This window comes from Aspergillus bombycis, assembly GCF_001792695.1.
Source record: "Aspergillus bombycis strain NRRL26010 chromosome Unknown contig00011, whole genome shotgun sequence".
NCBI classification, from domain to species: domain Eukaryota; kingdom Fungi; phylum Ascomycota; class Eurotiomycetes; order Eurotiales; family Aspergillaceae; genus Aspergillus; species Aspergillus bombycis.
The window spans coordinates 215,747-233,758 of NW_019170013.1; the positions used below are offsets into that span (position 1 = coordinate 215,747).

At 48.9% G+C, this 18,012-nt stretch overlaps 6 protein-coding genes across 6 annotated transcripts; 1 reads left to right on the forward strand and 5 right to left on the reverse strand.

The window, feature by feature from the left end:
• Positions 1–325: 325 nt before the first annotated feature.
• On the reverse strand, positions 326–1,465 carry ABOM_002307 (nuclear transcription factor Y subunit beta; the record flags this gene model as incomplete). Its single annotated transcript, XM_022529437.1, has 4 exons — positions 326–577; positions 670–797; positions 864–974; positions 1,309–1,465. 4 exons carry the CDS (start codon positions 1,463–1,465, stop codon positions 326–328), a joined length of 648 nt encoding a protein of 215 aa, XP_022392749.1.
• A 3,823-nt stretch (positions 1,466–5,288) lies between these two features.
• ABOM_002308 (putative prefoldin subunit 2) lies at positions 5,289–5,888 on the reverse strand (the record flags this gene model as incomplete). Its single annotated transcript, XM_022529438.1, has 4 exons — positions 5,289–5,321; positions 5,409–5,601; positions 5,696–5,786; positions 5,849–5,888. 4 exons carry the CDS (start codon positions 5,886–5,888, stop codon positions 5,289–5,291), a joined length of 357 nt encoding a protein of 118 aa, XP_022392742.1.
• A 483-nt stretch (positions 5,889–6,371) lies between these two features.
• On the forward strand, positions 6,372–9,168 carry ABOM_002309 (putative mRNA splicing factor RNA helicase (Prp16); the record flags this gene model as incomplete). The annotated part of the gene is made up of 2 exons (XM_022529439.1): positions 6,372–8,759; positions 8,815–9,168. The coding sequence occupies 2 exons, from the start codon at positions 6,372–6,374 to the stop codon at positions 9,166–9,168; spliced, it is 2,742 nt and encodes a 913-aa protein (XP_022392743.1).
• Positions 9,169–9,734: 566 nt separating this feature from the next.
• On the reverse strand, positions 9,735–10,315 carry ABOM_002310 (putative oligosaccharyl transferase subunit Dad1; the record flags this gene model as incomplete). The annotated part of the gene is made up of 2 exons (XM_022529440.1): positions 9,735–9,899; positions 10,082–10,315. 2 exons carry the CDS (start codon positions 10,313–10,315, stop codon positions 9,735–9,737), a joined length of 399 nt encoding a protein of 132 aa, XP_022392818.1.
• A 634-nt stretch (positions 10,316–10,949) lies between these two features.
• ABOM_002311 (putative C6 transcription factor) lies at positions 10,950–13,424 on the reverse strand (the record flags this gene model as incomplete). The annotated part of the gene is made up of 2 exons (XM_022529441.1): positions 10,950–12,812; positions 12,882–13,424. The coding sequence occupies 2 exons, from the start codon at positions 13,422–13,424 to the stop codon at positions 10,950–10,952; spliced, it is 2,406 nt and encodes an 801-aa protein (XP_022392817.1).
• Positions 13,425–14,717: 1,293 nt separating this feature from the next.
• ABOM_002312 (putative mannosylphosphorylation protein (Mnn4)) lies at positions 14,718–16,022 on the reverse strand (the record flags this gene model as incomplete). The annotated part of the gene is made up of 7 exons (XM_022529442.1): positions 14,718–14,894; positions 14,946–15,077; positions 15,131–15,442; positions 15,497–15,641; positions 15,701–15,724; positions 15,792–15,801; positions 15,854–16,022. The coding sequence occupies 7 exons, from the start codon at positions 16,020–16,022 to the stop codon at positions 14,718–14,720; spliced, it is 969 nt and encodes a 322-aa protein (XP_022392820.1).
• Positions 16,023–18,012: the final 1,990 nt, after the last annotated feature.

Here is an 18,012-nt window from a genome sequence, read left to right on the forward strand (position 1 = left end):
CTCTGAGCCCAAGACATCGCATAGGCATTGACCCCAAACAAATAAGAAAACGCGCCGACCCTTCGCAACTCTCTTTATACCTCTGAACTCGTAATCAATCCATAAATATCCCATAAATAACCCATTGCATCGTACGACGTCATTAAGATGCTGTACAGGGAGACGATCCGAAGGTAAGAAAAGACCTTTCGCCCGGTCTAAGAGCTCTGGGCCTGGCAATAACACAAGGTTGGCTTCCTAAGTCCTAAAGCCGTGTCGAGTGCAACGTTGGTCGATCATTGACGGAGAAAGGCTGCTGGTTCCTCAGATCTCACGTGCACAGACATTAGTAGGAATCGCCAGCCGTTCCATTGTGCGCCTGGCCCACCATGGGCGGGTACCCATAGGCAGAGGCATCTTGTTCAGCGGGATCTAAGCTTGGATTCATGATGCTGTTGGCGTTATCAGCAGCATCGGGGAACGCTCCCGCGGTTGCCGGACGTCCTCCCGGGGCGGAGCTTACGCCTCCGACCGGTCCACCAGAGGCGTATCCGCTGCTTGTTGGCCTATTCTGATGCTCACCCCTCGCGGATTGGGTCTACAAGTTAATCAGCATTGTACATCCTGGCCAAGAACACTGCCGACGGCTGGTGGAAGGGCAGGGGACTCAGAGCGTTGCACAAGTCTCACCTCACGGTACTTCGACAAATAGATTTTAAGGGCTTCCGCATAGTTTTCAAAACCCAGTGAAGTCATGGCAAACAGGATGTCCTCTCCATTGACGGTTTTGCGCTTTTCCTGTTGGCACTTCTCGGACGCTGTGACTCCAGTGAGATTACGCCGGCGAATATTTACTGGCAAACCGACAAGACGGTCAAACTAACCTTCGCTAGTAATGAACGAAATGAATTCGCTCACACATTCTTGCATACATTCCTTGGCTTCTTTTGCAATCTTGGCATTGTCCGGCAGGGCCAATTTCATGATGCGAGCAACTTTAAACTAGACGTTAGCATATCCGCGTTGCATTTAATTCTGATAGCGCGCAAGGTATCCGTAGATGCGCATCGAGCGAAAGCTTCGGTTGGCGCACCAAGGGAGGGTGGGCATGCTTGCTCTGCAAAGGCAGAGAAATCAAAATATATAGGAGCAAAGGGCGACAAGTTTTGACATAAGGGAAAAGAGAGGATTAAGGAGGAAGAAAAAAAGAATTGTAAAACGACTTGGATGGGTGGATGGTGGGCAAATGTAGTCGGGAAGACCGCTGTTGACCAGCAGGCAAGCCGCAAGGTACGCGCAAATCAGGAGCTGCAGGGGAACGCAACTAACCATTGGCAATGGGTAACCACCTATCCTGCTCCTTCACTTCAAACTCTCCCTGGTTCTGTGCCTGGTCCTGTTGTTCCTTGTCCATTTGTTCCTGCTCTTCACCTGATTGAACTTCAGGTTCCACTTCAGGTTCTTTCGAAGGAGAGGTCGACGACATGATTTTTAGCTGTTTTTGGGGCGCGCAGCGGGTCCTGGAGTTAGAAGGAAACGACTGATGCTATTTGCTCTGTTGGCAAACCACGTCACCGATGCGGGCGGCGCGCGATGAATTTCGGCCCTGAACGCGAGGATAGCTTTGCGCCAAGGGAAGAGGGTAACTGGCTGGGCAGCGATTGGATTCGCTTCACAGCAGCCTAAACGGGGAAGGATGAGGAGCAAAAGTCAGCGCGTGTGGGGGATTGGCAATGCTTCCGCGACAGCTCTGCTGGCAGTAAGTAAGTTAAGGTCCACCGGGAATGGTTATTCGACGATGATCATATGAGAAACGCGGCGGGTGAGCTTGTTTTGGGGCGGAATTATTATAACTGTTTTGGGGTATTTTGGTATTTTTGGTGGCTGGATTAAATCTGATTTGATGCCCAGCGACAAGAATGGCGCACCGATCTTCTGGAACCTCCAGGGCGTTGTTGGGGCCGAGTCAGGAAAGAGTTAGACTTACAAACTGCAGTAGGTGGTAACTAACGTCCACTCCAATACGGGCGAGATCTGGGAAAGCGGGACGTGACGCGGGTAATGCAACACGAAAGGTAACCAGTGGGTCACTGGGCAGTGGCACGTTGCTCAGATGGGGGTGGAAACGTTCAAGGAACCAGGACGATTCGGCGATCGGGTTATTTTGCTTTAGGGAGCCACACGATGCCGGTAGAGAGGGCGTGGTTGGTTCTCTGGACCAGTAGATAACAGTGATAATTACTGGGGATGCGCGCAGGCACTCAATTGGCGAACCAGAAGTTCCTGACAGTCAAGCACGATCACTGGCTAGAACTGAAAACCAATGAGAGTGTATGATGTTATGGAAAATGATCCTCTCCTCCACACAGACCGCGAAGGAACGGGGAAATGGAGAATTGCTGACGGGAAGAAAAGATGATTTGATGATGGATTGGATTGAAATCCAGTGATAGATTGAATGAGGGGGAAGACGAGAAAGGATGCAGAAAGAGAGTGAGGAAGAAGAAGAAGAGAGAGAGAGAGAGGCAGTGACCGTGACCGTGACGGGAGATGGGCAAGGCCAAAGTTGATGGCCTCAGGAGTCCCTCTCTCAGCGCAATCAATACCGCCCTCATACAGGGAACTCCGGTATCAATGATCTTCTCTAGGCATGGCTTCCACACAGTGTCGCAGAGGGGTGTGTATTGGGGATGTAACACACGTGATGCATGATTCCTCCCAGTTCATCTGGTAGCGGTACTATGCATCCTACTACTATTAGTACCTACTAGTAGGTACCTACTGTATGTATGTACATCACATTATTAATCGAATGCACTGCCATCCAACCACCGTATATACCTTATCCACCCGAGCAACCGTTGTCTGCGAAGTGGGAACCCTGAAGTGCAGCATAAACAAAACCTCACTTTCAAGCATCTTTATTGGCCAGTTTTAGTTTGACCAGAGAGGTACTTAATACTATCTCAAAGTACTAAGTTGACTGGAGTATCTCCTGTCACCAGATCAAACCCTCGAATCCTCTGTTCCTAGTGGCCCAGTCTGTCAATTTGGGTTCTGTCTATTGCCTAGGCTGCCCCGCCCATCACATACATCCGATGCAACGGAATAGAATGGAGCACCGGATCAGGCATCCAAATCGACAACAACGGTGTGAATAAGACAAAGTGGGCTAACAGTTGGCCTTGTATGCCTTGATATTTTTATATCAGGCAAACCTGCAGCATCCAGCCACCCACCTGCAGCCCAAGACCAGCATGACGGTGGTGCAAGGCATCCATCCGTCGACTATTTCTGGAGCCAGTGGATCAATCACATTTTTCTACCCAAGAACCGGTCATGTATGCCCTATCTCGGGGTCCCCGTGCGAAAATTGCACATGCCTCATCACCCATACTGTAGGGACTGAAAAAGGGCATGTGTGATTGTTCGTCTAGGTTGTCCTGTTGTCAGTACTCCAGAGTATGCAGGTTCATCGGCAAGTTCGCCGAGGCTGACATGAAGCAGCCAGTCAGAACGTGGGGGATAGAAAGTGATCAGACGAGATCTTACCGGAGTGGTAGACCGGCATGCCATTCTGAAACAACCTACTTTCCGACACCATCTCCCTGCAGTCCCGTGATTGGCTCCTACACCAAACACTATACAGCTGGCAGTGTATACCTGTCGAACTACATGATATGGTGGTTACTCGATGTCTACAGGTTAACTCAACAATACTCTATTGCTGTGGCGTCATCAACATCGTGTGCTCTGTATCTCGCCGAAGAATGTCTCCGAGGACCTGTTTGTCTCGTCTACAGTACAACAGGACAGTGGTCATATCTCTGCAGTAGCCAAGTCTGGTCGAGCCTTGCACAGGATTGTCTGTAATTTCTAATATGCTAGTTCCACCTGCAAGTAACGGCGAATGCGACGTTGTACGATACATTTCTCCTCGGTACAGATGTCCTACAGAGATTTGAGTGTCTGTGGGCTTTTGAAGAGCAGAACCTGGAGTTCTTCGTAGGTATCTACATAACGCAGTAAAATAAGCCACCCCAAAACTAATATTGCTTATATCATGACTATATAATACTTTCAGGCTAACAAGGGAACCGTACATGCAATAATGAGGAAGGGTGGAATAACTATCTCAATCTACAATATTCCTGGACCTCCAAGCAAGCCACAGGCTCTAATGACACCTCCAAGCCAAGGTCATCGTTTGTATGTAACTATTACTACAAGATTACTTCAATATCACGTCCCTATCAAGTGAGCGCGATGCCAGTCAACAAAGCAAACAAAATGCACAAGAATAGTGCCAGGTTGAAAAAAGTTACTCGTGCCATTCGACCTTGAGACGCAAAAGCAAAAAATGCAAGGCTCCCATGAACAGCAACGAAGAAGACAACTTGTAATAATACAATACTATGAGCTACCGGGCTCAGGAACTATATCAGGTCGCTAATTACCGAGAGAAAAATGGCGAAAAGCTCAACGAGAGATGTGAGAAGAGGACGTCGATGAAGGACGGCGCCAGAATAAGGATTGAGTCTTGCTCGAAGGCTATAAGATAATCACATTCAAGACAACAGCGAGGAGGCTTGAGGAGGTGTCTATAAAGAGTCCGGAGTAGCAGAAAAGCCAACAAATGCTATAACAGGCCTGGTGAGAATTGATAAGAGATGTATGTTCTAGAAGAGGTCCGATCCGAACTCATCGTCACCGACGCTTTAGGTATGGGAATGTCTTCTTATTATGGGGGGTTCATACTAATTTGTTCCAAGTACAGCTTTTCCTGAATCTTCGCACGGGGCGATATACATCACTTGTTTATTTGGATGCAGATGGTAAGAACAACAGTAATGTTTGAGGGATGGGGGATATTGAACTGGTGAGACTGGTTTATTTGCTCTGCAGGGGCCCATATTGCTTGGGTTTGTCTTCGCCAGGTGGCGTCTAGGAAACCGAGAAAGGATAGCTTGCAATGACAGATTCCAATACCTAACTATCACTGCGTCAGTCCCTGCCCTACAATATAGATACGAGGGCGAACAAGCATGGTTATCCGTTCTTTTCCCATACGCCTACCTACTTCCATAGGTTGGCATTGTATACGCAACTGGACTATTTGGCCGGTTTCGCGATGTAGGCGAGTTCTATCACACCTCTGGCGCAAAAGCTACGAAGGCCTGTCGAGATATTCGGACCTGTTTTCAGACTCCTGGTAACGCCATTTTGCTCTCCCTCTATCTCCCGATGAATCAATACATGACATTAGAAAGGGGTAGACAACGAATCGCTAATACAAAATTAAATTGGGTTCAAGGTTGTACGACTTGGATATTGTTCTTTTTCTGTGTAGAAAGAAGGTTAGCCCCTATACTTCGCTCTCTGCTTGACCTCTCTGTCCAATCTCGGACAGCAATCGCAAATAAACTAACCTTCCAGTTGTCCAGTTCCGTCTGCTTCGACTTGTACTGCTTCAACAGCTCTTCCAACACTTGCTTCAGGCCATCGGAGTTGGTCTTCAATGTAGGTAAGACGTCTTTGACTGTCCGCTCAACCAGAACACCATTAACCATGCGAAAACACTTTCTCTCTTCAGGGAGGGGCTCGAGTGTCTCGATGACAAGCCTAGATGTAAATGTCAGTGTCCATATTCTCATATGATTCCAGACTCTCCATAGTTCGTCAATCCACTCAATGGAGAGCAGCAAGGTAGACCCACTTATGTTCCTCTGCTTCCTGCTCAATATCCCCAATCTTCTGCGCCATCTGTTGCAGTGTGTTTTTATAATTTGAGTATTGGAGCTGGAGCTCTGCGCCGCATTAGCTTCGATTCACACATACTCCAGCGGTCATGGAAAGTTGATAAGCATACCCTGTTGCCTCTTGGGGTTTACTTGCTGTTGGCTGGCCATTTTCGTCTGCGAGTCGTAACAGTACGCTGTTGCAAAGCTAGAGTTGCGGGGCGGGGCGTTTGATATCGGAGTTGATGTTTCGCGCAGTGTTCTTGTCCGCAGCGAAGATCCCACAATACTATGGGTACCACCAAACTAGATCAGTTTGAGGCCACCACAGAGATAATATCTCTACACTAATCGTACAGGGAGTCCACAAACTACACGTTACATGATTCTGCTTTACGAAATAATCTTTCTTTTTTCACTGAGCTTGACCCCTCAATGTGGTATGTATAGCACGTGACACATGCGTGGGTTTGCATGGTTTGTCCATTTATCGGCGATAATCAAATGGTTTCCTATCAACCATCTCTTCCGCTTCAACCTCAACCACAGGGCTTCGGGCAGGCAACCGGTGGCCCTTTGTGAAGTTTTCGATACCTTTCGGGCCCTCAATTCAGTGAATATTGTTATAACTCGATATCGAGTTACACCTTCACAATGGCAAGCAACGACATGCCCCCAGCCAAAAGGCTGAAGAGCTCCAACCTACCGCCACCGCTTCGCGACGCGAAGCGCAAAGATATCGACAACTGGGAAACGAATCGAATGCTTACGTCTGGAGTCGCCCAACGACGAGACTTCGATGCAGATTTTATGCCCGAAGATGAGGAGGGTACTCGTGTGCATTTGCTCGTTCATGACCTCCGCCCGCCTTTCCTCGATGGCCGCACGATCTTTACCAAGCAGCTGGAGCCTATTTCAGCCGTACGTGATCCGCAGAGTGATATGGCTGTGTTCAGTCGGAAAGGGAGCAAGGTTGTGCGGGAACGTCGTCAACAGAGAGAGCGACAGAAACAAGCGCAAGAGGCGACGACAATGGCGGGGACGGCACTTGGGAATTTGATGGGGGTGAAGGAAGACGAAGGTGACAGCGCTGTCGCTATGCCTGTGGAGGAAACGTATAAACATGGGAATAAATTTGCACAGCATTTGAAGAAAGATGAGGGTGGTCAGAGCTCATTTAGCAAGAGCAAAACGCTTCGCGAGCAGAGAGAATACTTACCGGCATTTGCCGTCAGAGAAGATCTATTACGAGTCATACGGGATAACCAGGTGATTGTGGTTGTTGGCGAGACAGGATCGGGAAAAACAACCCAATTGACGCAGTTCCTGCACGAAGACGGCTATTCGAAGTTTGGCATGATCGGCTGCACACAACCTCGTCGAGTGGCTGCCATGAGTGTCGCGAAGCGTGTTAGTGAGGAAATGGAAGTCGATCTAGGTGATCTGGTCGGTTATGCTATTCGATTTGAAGACTGTACGACCGATAAGACGGTCATCAAGTATATGACCGATGGTGTTCTTCTACGAGAGTCGCTAGCCCAACCTGACCTTGACAAATACTCATGCATCATCATGGATGAGGCGCACGAAAGAGCCTTAAATACCGACGTACTGATGGGGCTGCTGAAGAAGGTATTAGCTCGGAGAAGAGACCTGAAGTTGATCGTCACCTCAGCCACGATGAATGCAGAACGCTTTTCAAGATTTTTTGGTGGTGCTCCAGAATTTATTATCCCTGGAAGGACATTTCCGGTAGATGTCCACTTTTCCCGTACGCCCTGTGAAGATTACGTCGATAGTGCGGTCAAGCAGGTCTTGGCTATCCATGTTTCTCAGGGTCCCGGCGATATCCTTGTCTTCATGACAGGACAGGAGGATATTGAAGCGACTTGCGAGTTGGTCGATGAGCGATTGAAGCTGTTGAACGACCCACCAAAACTTAGCATATTACCCATTTACAGTCAAATGCCAGCAGAACAGCAGGCGAAGATTTTCGAAAAAGCGGCCCCAGGTGTACGGAAGGTGATCGTTGCCACGAACATTGCCGAAACCAGCTTGACGGTGGATGGTATCATGTATGTCGTTGATGCCGGATTTTCGAAGCTGAAAGTCTACAACCCCCGGATGGGTATGGATACACTGCAGATCACGCCGATCTCACAAGCCAATGCCAATCAGCGTTCCGGACGTGCGGGACGGACAGGGCCTGGCAAGGCATATCGTCTCTACACCGAGGTGGCATACAAAAATGAGCTGTATCTGCAAACTATACCGGAAATCCAGCGTACCAGCTTGTCCAACACGGTTCTTCTTCTCAAGTCTCTTGGAGTGAAGGACCTTTTAGACTTCGACTTCATGGATCCGCCGCCACAGGAAACTATCTCAACGTCACTATTCGAACTCTGGTCCTTAGGCGCGCTGGATAACCTTGGTGATCTCACGCCGTTGGGACGTCAGATGACACCATTCCCCATGGACCCGCCGCTCGCCAAGCTTCTCATAACGGCCGCCGAAGATTACAGTTGCAGTGAGGAAATGCTGACGATCGTGTCTATGTTGTCCGTGCCGAGTGTCTTCTACCGTCCCAAAGAGCGCATGGAAGAGTCGGATGCAGCCCGTGAGAAATTCTTCGTTCCCGAATCGGACCACTTGACGCTTCTCCATGTTTATACCCAGTGGAGAACCAACGGCTATTCAGATGGCTGGTGTATTAAACACTTTCTTCACTCGAAGGCCCTGCGACGAGCTAAGGAGGTTCGCGAACAGCTTCATGACATCATGACGGTGCAGAAGATGCCGCTCGTCAGCTGCGGAACCGACTGGGATGTGATCCGCAAATGCATTTGCTCTGGATTCTACCACCAAGCTGCCAAGGTGAAGGGTATCGGCGAGTTCATCAACCTGCGAACCAGTGTGACCATGCAGCTGCACCCAACCAGCGCGCTGTACGGTCTGGGATATGTGCCCGAATATGTGGTCTACCACGAATTGATCTTAACCAGCAAGGAGTACATGTCCACTGTCACTGCCGTGGATCCCCACGTAAGTTACTATCCATTGTCCCCTCATCAAGGCATGCAACTAATATCTTTTCTAGTGGCTCGCTGAACTCGGAGGCGTCTTCTACTCTGTCAAAGAGAAAGGATACTCGCAGCGGGAACGCCGCGTAACAGAACTCGAATTCAATCGCCGCATGGAGATCGAGACCCAGATCGCCGCAGACCGGGAGCGGGCTGCAGCAGAAAAGCAAAGAGAAATCGAACGGAACGACCCCTTAAGACGGAAAAAGGAAGTCGAGGTGGGAGGTTCTGCCGTGCGACGTCCAGCCATCACCGGTAAAAAGATCGGGGGTGTCACAGCATCGTCCACCTCGCGGAATGGCTCTGGTGGTGGTGGTGGCAGTGTGGTCAAGAAACCACAGGTGAAGAGACGGCCCGGACGAGCATTTTAGAAGGTTGCAACTTGCATGGACTGTACAGTATACGCATAGACTACTACTATTACTACTATATACCCTGATTAGGCATTGCATGAGTTGGTTATGGATTGGACGGTATGAAATACAAAAGGCGTTCTCAGGATTCCATCAATAGCTTTCTCACCTACCATCTCTACACCCAAAACTAAAGACCCCCCAAAGAAAAGGAAGAAGAACAACAAGAGAAAGGAGAAAGGAAACAATCCCATCAATTCACCCTCTAACCCTAACAAAGAGCATAATAGACACAATGGAAGAATCCACCAGGGAAACTACGCAAACCCCTTCACAAGTAACTAACCAACCAACCAACCAACCAACCACCATGCCATACATAACAAGGGCGCAAGCAAAAGCAATCAGTTAATAAAATTAATACAGAAGAAATGCAAGATCAAACTCCCAAAGATATAATCCGCGAACGCCCTACCACAGCACCAGCACGTCAGCAACCAACCAACCAACCAACCCAAGATGCCGCCGAAACGCAAACCAGAAAAGAAAAAGAAAAGGAAGAACAGTGTGTGTGTGTGCCAAACTCACCTCTCATGCGAAACACCTTCGTTGTCAGCACTTTTCCCGCCCTTCGCGCTTGTCTTGCCGGAACCCTGGGAAGGAGAGGAACTCGTCTGCATACGCAAGCTCGCGGTAAGCACGAACTGGCCAACGGCGGCACAGAAACCGCTCAGGAAGGCATTGAAGGGCTATTTTATTTATACCATCAGTTAGTCTATCGTTCTCCATCTTTATCTCCCGTTTTGACAATAATCATTGAGTATTAATTCCCCCACTGGAAAATGGATAGGTAGGCAATGGTTGTGTTTATGTATGTAGTGTAGTATATCGGAGGGTTTCCTGAAAAAGGGTAGAAATAATCGAAACGTACATAGTTGCCCGCTACAACACAGTAGACGAATTGGATGCCCCCGACAAGAACCAGGAATGCCATGAAGACGTCCAGGAGCATTGTTCGTTGCGGCGTGGTCGCCACGTACTGCTGCCACACATGGTGGATGATGTCGGAGACGGAGGAGTTGGCTGTGAGGGTCTTGGGGCCGGACGAGAGGGACTTGGTCGCGGTGGGAGTCGCCGTGGCGGCGGTGGTGCGTTTCGCAGGCATGGCGGCGTGGGTGGTGTGTATGTTTCTCGCGCGAGGAGCGAATTGATGGCGTTGCTGGGGGTGCTGATGAAGCTACTGTGTACAGTACTGTCCACTCTGGCCGCGGCATTGGTTCCGGTCTCGGATCACGTGATCTATAGTCCGGGCCGCGTAGTACGGAGTAGGACAGTGGAATGGTAGGGAGAATAAGTGTATTACGGGGGTTTGGTTTTTAGAAACAGGTAGCTATTTGTCTTTGGAAAGTATAGGTATCATTTTGCAGCTCATGGATTCAATATGGCATACTATACATTGCACTATAATACAGGGAATAATAGACCGCAAGCTTTCATTTTATAGAGCGTGTAACCCCATAAAAACCAGATCAACTGGACAGAAGCACCACGCAGTCGTACGTCGTAGATCGTATATCGTTAAGATTGGAGAGTTTTTGTCATGACGTGAGCCGAATCAAGAGGTAGAGGTGAGAGGTATTCGCATTATAGGAGTTGAGACGTGAGAAGTGGGATGGATAATCATCCTGCAGAAGAAGATTTTGTGCCAGGGATGAATAGAACGTAAGAGTGACCTCCAGGGCCACAGTCGAGTCAGCGATTAGGCCCGCCCAGGCCCGAAAGGTTTAGGTGTCAGTTGATCAGGTAAACCAGCCCGAAACATTGTTTTGCATGTTGCCCATAGGGTTTGTGGGCTGCACATCTCGCATATCCATCTGGAAGTCACGCATCACTTGATCCCATTCGTCCCAGTTGAGTTGCAAGTTAGACGAATCTGGTTGGAACTCAGGTGGCAGAGCAGAGCCCTCGAGGTTGCCAATCGCTGGCGCCGGATTAACAGCCGGCTGCTGACCAAGAGAATCTGCAGGCGTTGGCAAAGAAAGCCAGTCTACATCAGGGAACAAGTCATTCACCACCCCCATTGGTCCTTTCCTGAGATCGAGGTCACCCAACGGCGGATTACTCGATGTAGAATCAGGCAAGGTGCTGGGCGAAAGCTGGAAATCTGGGATGCGTGGCAAAATCGGAGGATCCATAATTTGTGGCCCTTCAGGAATACTCAGAGATGCAGTACTCGAGGAAGAGACCGTACTGGGCCCAGGCTGAGCGTGCATAGGTTGCTGTAGTTTAGCTCGGTGATCGGCTGCTCGCTTCATCAGCCGGGCGAGCGGCCGCCAGAGCATGCCTTTCTTATGTTTTGCTGTCTGCAGCCACCCCCCATAGAGTGCACTCACGGCGGTCCAAGCTCGCTCAGTCAGAGGATTTATGGGACGCACACAGAGTTCGGCCAGGACGAAGGCAATCGCATGCCACTGCATGTTGATCGCAAACATCCAGCCCCATTTCTGTGTGTTCTTGTCGGCCGATAATAAGCGCGCGAATTCAGCTACCTCAACCGAAGTAAGGAAGAGGCTTTCGCGCGAAGAGTTGGTCAGGTTTATCCCCTGGTATGGCCTTGTCATCGGATGGTGGACTACCAGCCACAATTTTGTCAGAATGAGGCGAGCAACTGTCGCAGTGACCCATTGGATCGGAACGTTCATATCGCAATGTTGGATATACCTTTCCTCAATGCGCTTGTTGATGATTTGGATCAAGTTGCCACATTTCTCGGGGGAGGGCTGTTGAGGTCCTGGAACGTTAGTATTTGGACATGTATAGCTCACCCGCCGAAGAGCAATAGTGATCTCAAAGCGCATGAGACTGAAACTCATTTCTGTAAAGCTATTTCTCTCTTCAGGTGGCTCCTGCATCTCAGGGCAGATGTCGTCATCATTGATATTCAATGGAAGCCGTGTATCGTACATTCTTTCGGTAATTTGAGTCTCGGTGCCATGATCCTCAGATGACCGAATGTCCAGCAGTCCGATATGCCACCACAATCGTCGCCGCATCTCCGTTTCAAATGGTTTTAGGCCGAAGTTTGTTCCATCTCGATGTAGTCCTAAACCTTGAGCAAGCCGAATGACGAGAGAGGTCATAGACCAAACAAATTTGGTATCATCCTCTCGGCGTACCGCGATTAGGAATATCACAGCAGCTTGCAGAAGCATCAAGCTTTGCGTATTCAAAAGGTTCGCCTTAGATAATGCCTGTTCGACAGCGAACCGATATCGACTTACAGCAGTGTCGCGCTCTTCTCCCAGCAGAGCAAGGCATTGTTCTGGCGTGAAGCTTACTATTGTTACGAAGTACATTGAGAGTAACAAAGCCTCGGAATTTTTGTCCAGCGAGTCTGGATGGTCAGTGGCGTTCGCAAATAACTGCTTAGCCGACGGCTTATGAATAATGGGTATCAAGGGATCCACATTTTCCAAATAGGCCTGCCAGAGCAATGGGACTTTCGATGGCGGAGGATGAAAACTACGAAGTGAGTGCGAAAGGGAGTAGAATCCAAACAAGAACCCATCGTGGTTCGTTGAGTGAGTCGAAGAGGATGCCGGCGAGGGATGGTCTTCATCCTCCGACGATGATGGGTCCAGTAGGTCCTGAAGTTCTTCAATCTAATGCCGAGTCAGCATCGAGTACGCCGAAGGGAGATAGACATGGTTAAACCAAGGGTACAAGCGCACCTCGTCTCCCAAGCTTGCCCAAAGCCGGTTGCTGACGTATCGGCTCCGGCCTTCCTCAATAACCAATCTTCCAAACTCATGCTCCAAGTTTCGTGGCTTTCGCTTCGGGTCAAATGGACACCCTTCGGGCTCTGCACTTTGGGGTTCGGCGCTTCCAGGGCATTCAGCTGTGGCCACGGACCCACTGCGCTGTTGCGTTGGGGAAGGCACCGATGACAGAGACGCATTTTTCTCACTGAGGTGCTCAATCACACCCTCTAGACGCTTCAATCGAGATAGAAGTTCCGCATCGTGCGGCCGTTTCGACTTGCGCGGCGCTCGCCCCGGCGGCGGGAACACACACTCAATACCGGCCTTTACACAGTTGACACACGGGCTTTTCTTGTTGCAGCGGACCTTCCTCCTCCGACAGGTTATACAGCTACGCTGGCCATTGTCCAGCGAAGCATGAGAGATCGCCGGGGGGCTTGTTCTTAGGAGGGGGTCTGAGCCATATAGGGATTGATTCGCAGATTGTGTGGATTCAGCAGGCGGGAACGACATGGCGGAGAAGTGGGGATAGCAGAGAAAACATCCACCAGCTGTAACATTCTCGACCGGGTGGGAGAACGTAGGGGGTATAATATAGGAGGAGCACACATAAGTCGCGAAAAAAAAAAAAAGAAAGAAAATTCAAAATAGAAACAAGAAAAAAAGATACGATGCTAAGGAGTATGGGTTATCCAACAGCAAGTGAGACGGGATCTTCAGTCTTCGACTCATAGTGGAGCTTGCGTGAGGTCTTCCGTCCCTTTCATTGGCTTCACCAGCCACGTCCAGGCCGAACGATAGGATTTTGACGGATCTCATTGGCTGGAACACCTGGTAACATTACTAATCTACAGTATCTCACGGTACGGCTAGTACCACAAGTACCACAAATATCATCCTTCTGGGTTTCAAGCGTGTATCGCTAGTTATCGTATTATTACCAGGAGCTAAAGATACGAATGCCCCTGACGTCATCCCCGCACTACCGTAGGGATCTGAAGCTAAAATCATGGCAGCCTGAGGGTGCGAGTAGGTCAGCAGATCTCCGTTTCTTATCTGATCGAAATGTAATCGGAGGCTGTGGAACGGAACTCCTATTATCGGCTCTGCCTTCCTACTAGTACTACTAGTAGTAGTGAGTCAACCATCTTCGTACCGGGCAATCCCGTATTGGCCCCCAGTAGCATGAAGCCACGAGAGTTAAGGTTCATTTGAGACAGGGCTTAGACGGACGGCCACAAACTCGACATGATTTGTCCGCTCGTATTGTGGACAACTCAAGCTTCAAGCAAACAGCATCCTCATGGCCCGGGATGTTTGCTGTTCTATTGATCGGGTTTCCAAGTCAACGATTGAGAGTAGCAAATGAAATCATGTTCCGAAGTGGTCGCGGTCACTGGTGTCGACCGTCAGACACACAAAGAAGATATTTATCCAGTACCGTATGTATATATATATATATATATCATGTACATCCATTAATCAACCATATCGACACCAACCCACACAATGAGGCTCGAGAGTATGTGTGTACCAAGCCCCAGGATATCCACATATATAAAGCGCATCCGCAGGAATCTTCGATAAGAAGCAAATATGGCCAAATATGTGCTATAAGAACCGAACGCCAAGTGCAACCCATGCCGGAAGAATGCACAACCCTAAATAGCAGAAACGCCGGTGAAATGATGGGGGATTCTTGCCGAATCCAATGCAGGTTCACGTCGTCATGATTACAAGGTAAATCGAGTGAAGGTATATAGCTCGTCGGGCGAATATGAAAGGTATTTGTTGGCGTTGACAACATCATGTCATCTTATATTTGAGAGGCGTCGTTCGAACGGGAAGCTCGACCGTGCCTCGTCGTCGCAGCGACCGCTTTCGTTTCCTGCGCACAGTATAAGCAAGAAGTCCATCAAGCACTTCACCAAGGATGACATACGAAACTGGATCCCAAACTAGAGTTTCTTCATTGAATGGTGACTACGAAGTGGATGTCAGCAACTAGACAGTCAGAAGGAAAATGGCGCAAACGTACTCTTGGAAATCCGTGGCGGTCAAGGCTTTGGATCCATATTCCTCTTCAAGAAGCTTGACGTATTCGAAAGGAATCTTAACTGGGAAGTCTTCAAAGCGACTATTCCGGAGCGGGAAGATGTCATTTTCCTTGGATAAAAATCAGTCATGCTGGCGTGCGACCCTGAGCGCAAGCTACTTACATCGAAATGATGTTTGTCTTTGCACATTAAAGCTCCGGTGTCGCCTTTCTTCCTCTTATCATCGTCCGGACGCACTGCAGTAATATCGATAAACAATCCCGATGAGGTATCAATCCACCGGGCATCAATCACGTTCTTTTTGTCCTCGACGGAACGGAAAACGTAGTTCGGGTTAATCTCGAGTAAATAGGTTCGCCCGCCCTCGACGCCTGGGATATCGAAATGGTGCTCCGTCATATTGTAATATTCATCAAGGAAATGGATGGTCGGCTCCGAAATCTGGACGTCGATATCATTGTCCCATGGGAAGATCTAGCCGCCGTCAGGAAACGCCTTGTGTCTTAATATCCCATGGTCTCACGCTACCTTTTGGTTCCACCACCACGCCAGAAGAGTCCCGTGCATTATCCATGTTTCAGCGCCCATATCGGCCATGGTGGACAGGTATGTTCGAATGAGTTGGGATAGGTGTGGCAGCGTCTCTTCCTCCGAAAGCTCTTCGTCGGCGTACCTGCCAATGACAAACTTTAGTACATGCGCCAACCCGGAACAAAGAACTCAAAAGCATACCTTCCATCATAGTGATAGTGGAAACTATCGTCGAACAAGTTAGTTTAGAGAACCTAGAGAAAGCGAAACCGATCACGTTGCAAAACCTTACCTAGACTCGTCTATTGACCTGGTTAGCAGTCGCTTGGAATTTCTCGGATAAGCAGCACTTACGGAAGTATTTCTCTGTCGCCGGTTCACTGGGACCTGTGCCGCTATAGTCCTTGACAAACTTCGTCCGTACACTTTTGAAATCGGGGTCGGTCTCGGAAATGGCCAACGCTCCCACGGCGAACCCGAGCCCGTAGAGACCAGGAAGCCACCGGGATGTGGAAATCCACATTGCGGGTGAGAGAACGAGAGGTGTATCTCAAGATTTCCTCCAACTTCACTCTTTTCCGATAGTTGCTTTATTGTTTTGCAATTGACTGTATTTTTTTTATATATATATTTTTTGATATTCCCTTTTACTAATTCAGTCCAATGAGGAATAAGCCTGCATGCCCAAGTGGTACCGGTCGCACAGGGCGTTTATAAGGTCGGCCGGGGTTGCTGGTGCGGGAAGGACGGAAGTTCGTCAGAAATCCGATATGCGCCCGGGGGGGGGATGGATCTAGGTCGAGATCGGCAAAATCAGTGTCGTAGCGAGCAAATCGAGGTATAGATATCGTGTGGTGACGAAGGAGGCTTTTAGGAGAAGTAATCTTCAATCACCGAAGAAATTGGGACCGTCCAGCAGATATGAAGGGATCTGGAATGCCAGATCAGCGGGTCCATTGGATTTTATCCCAGTCGCGTGCTCAGTTACTTGGTGGCAAGTCATTAAATAGCCTTAAACTAAGACACACTTCGTTGCTGCTGCCATGGAAAGCCTTGTGGACCTTAGCACTGCCGATTAGTGCTTTGATCGGGCCACTCATGAGGCGCTACGGCTTTACGATGATTAAGTATTACTCGTAGAGAGAGAGAGGGGCCGTTCCTCGCTGCAGTTTTGATCTTTCCGTGCTTCCGTGCATAACAATAAACACACGTCCTATAAAATTTCTTGGAATTCAAGGCATCCCACACCGAACACTGCCCACGACATACACCGTCTTCCAGATCCTCCTTATCGCGGCAATTCCACCAGTAGCACGCCCTTATCAGCACAGGTACCGCGAGGAATCTCGACTTTGTTAGTGGCATTGGCTGGATGGGAAGATATGGGGATGAGGCCGCGTCATGGCTGCGTAGTAAACCCGCTTTGTCCAATTATCAGATTAGCCAGTCGTTCTACATATTGGAGCTTTGGGATGCGAGATAGGTCTCCCGTATCGTATCCCCAGAGTGTCCTCGGCCCCCCTATTCTTCTACCTCGAAGAAAAGACGTCGAACCAGCCAGTTGATATGAGCGGACACATTTGCCGGCATCCCTGTGCAACATACCTCTTTTTTACTATGTATAGTTACCAGCTGTGGAGACTGGAGGACCCACTAGATAAACAGAAACAGAGCCCTAAAACAGCAAGAGGACACCCGAAAAAATAAAAAATTAAATTAAATAACTAAAATAAAAAATAAAAAATAAAAACGACCGGCAAAGAGAAAAGACCAGAAAACAAAAGAAACAGTATCAGACTCGATAACGATGGTGATTATATTTCACCAAGGTTCATAATCAGCCCCTATCGCGCAATTGCTTCCCCCTTTTCAACAGACGTGTCGGTCTATGTATCCAGACCCCAAACATAGGCAGCAACATGAACTTCAATTCCCCCCTCCTCCAATGCTGCATTGCCAAGGAAACTAACCCCCCACTAGGACAGGAGAAGGATTCGAACATGCTGTCAGTTGAAGACCGTTGAGGTTGTGTATTGACGTCAGCATGTCTACTGCGAAACAATTCCATGGTTCTGCACGGAAAGTCTTCAAGTCCTTCTCCCTATACATCTGACACCTCTCTGCTATTCTTACTAGCACGAGCCACAGGTAGAGTCGCCTCCAACTGGGTAACTCTCTATGTTACAAATATGCCAACTGCTATAGCGTTCTTGTTCTATGTATACAACGGTAGTGGCCGCATTTCGTACGACCCAAACCGAACTTGTACGCATCACGAATGCTATTTTAGGGCACAAGATTCGAGGTAGGACTCGTATGTCTGAATGTGGACGCCATATCCACTACTTTGTATTCCATGGATTTAGTCTAGATGTAGCCGCCACAAAATGTTTACCGGGGTTATATATCCGTAAATTACGATTGAGAAACGATGCACACATATACTGAACATTAAAGGGACCATGTACCCACCCATCTCCTCATCTCATCACCGTGGAGTTGCACCAGCGTTG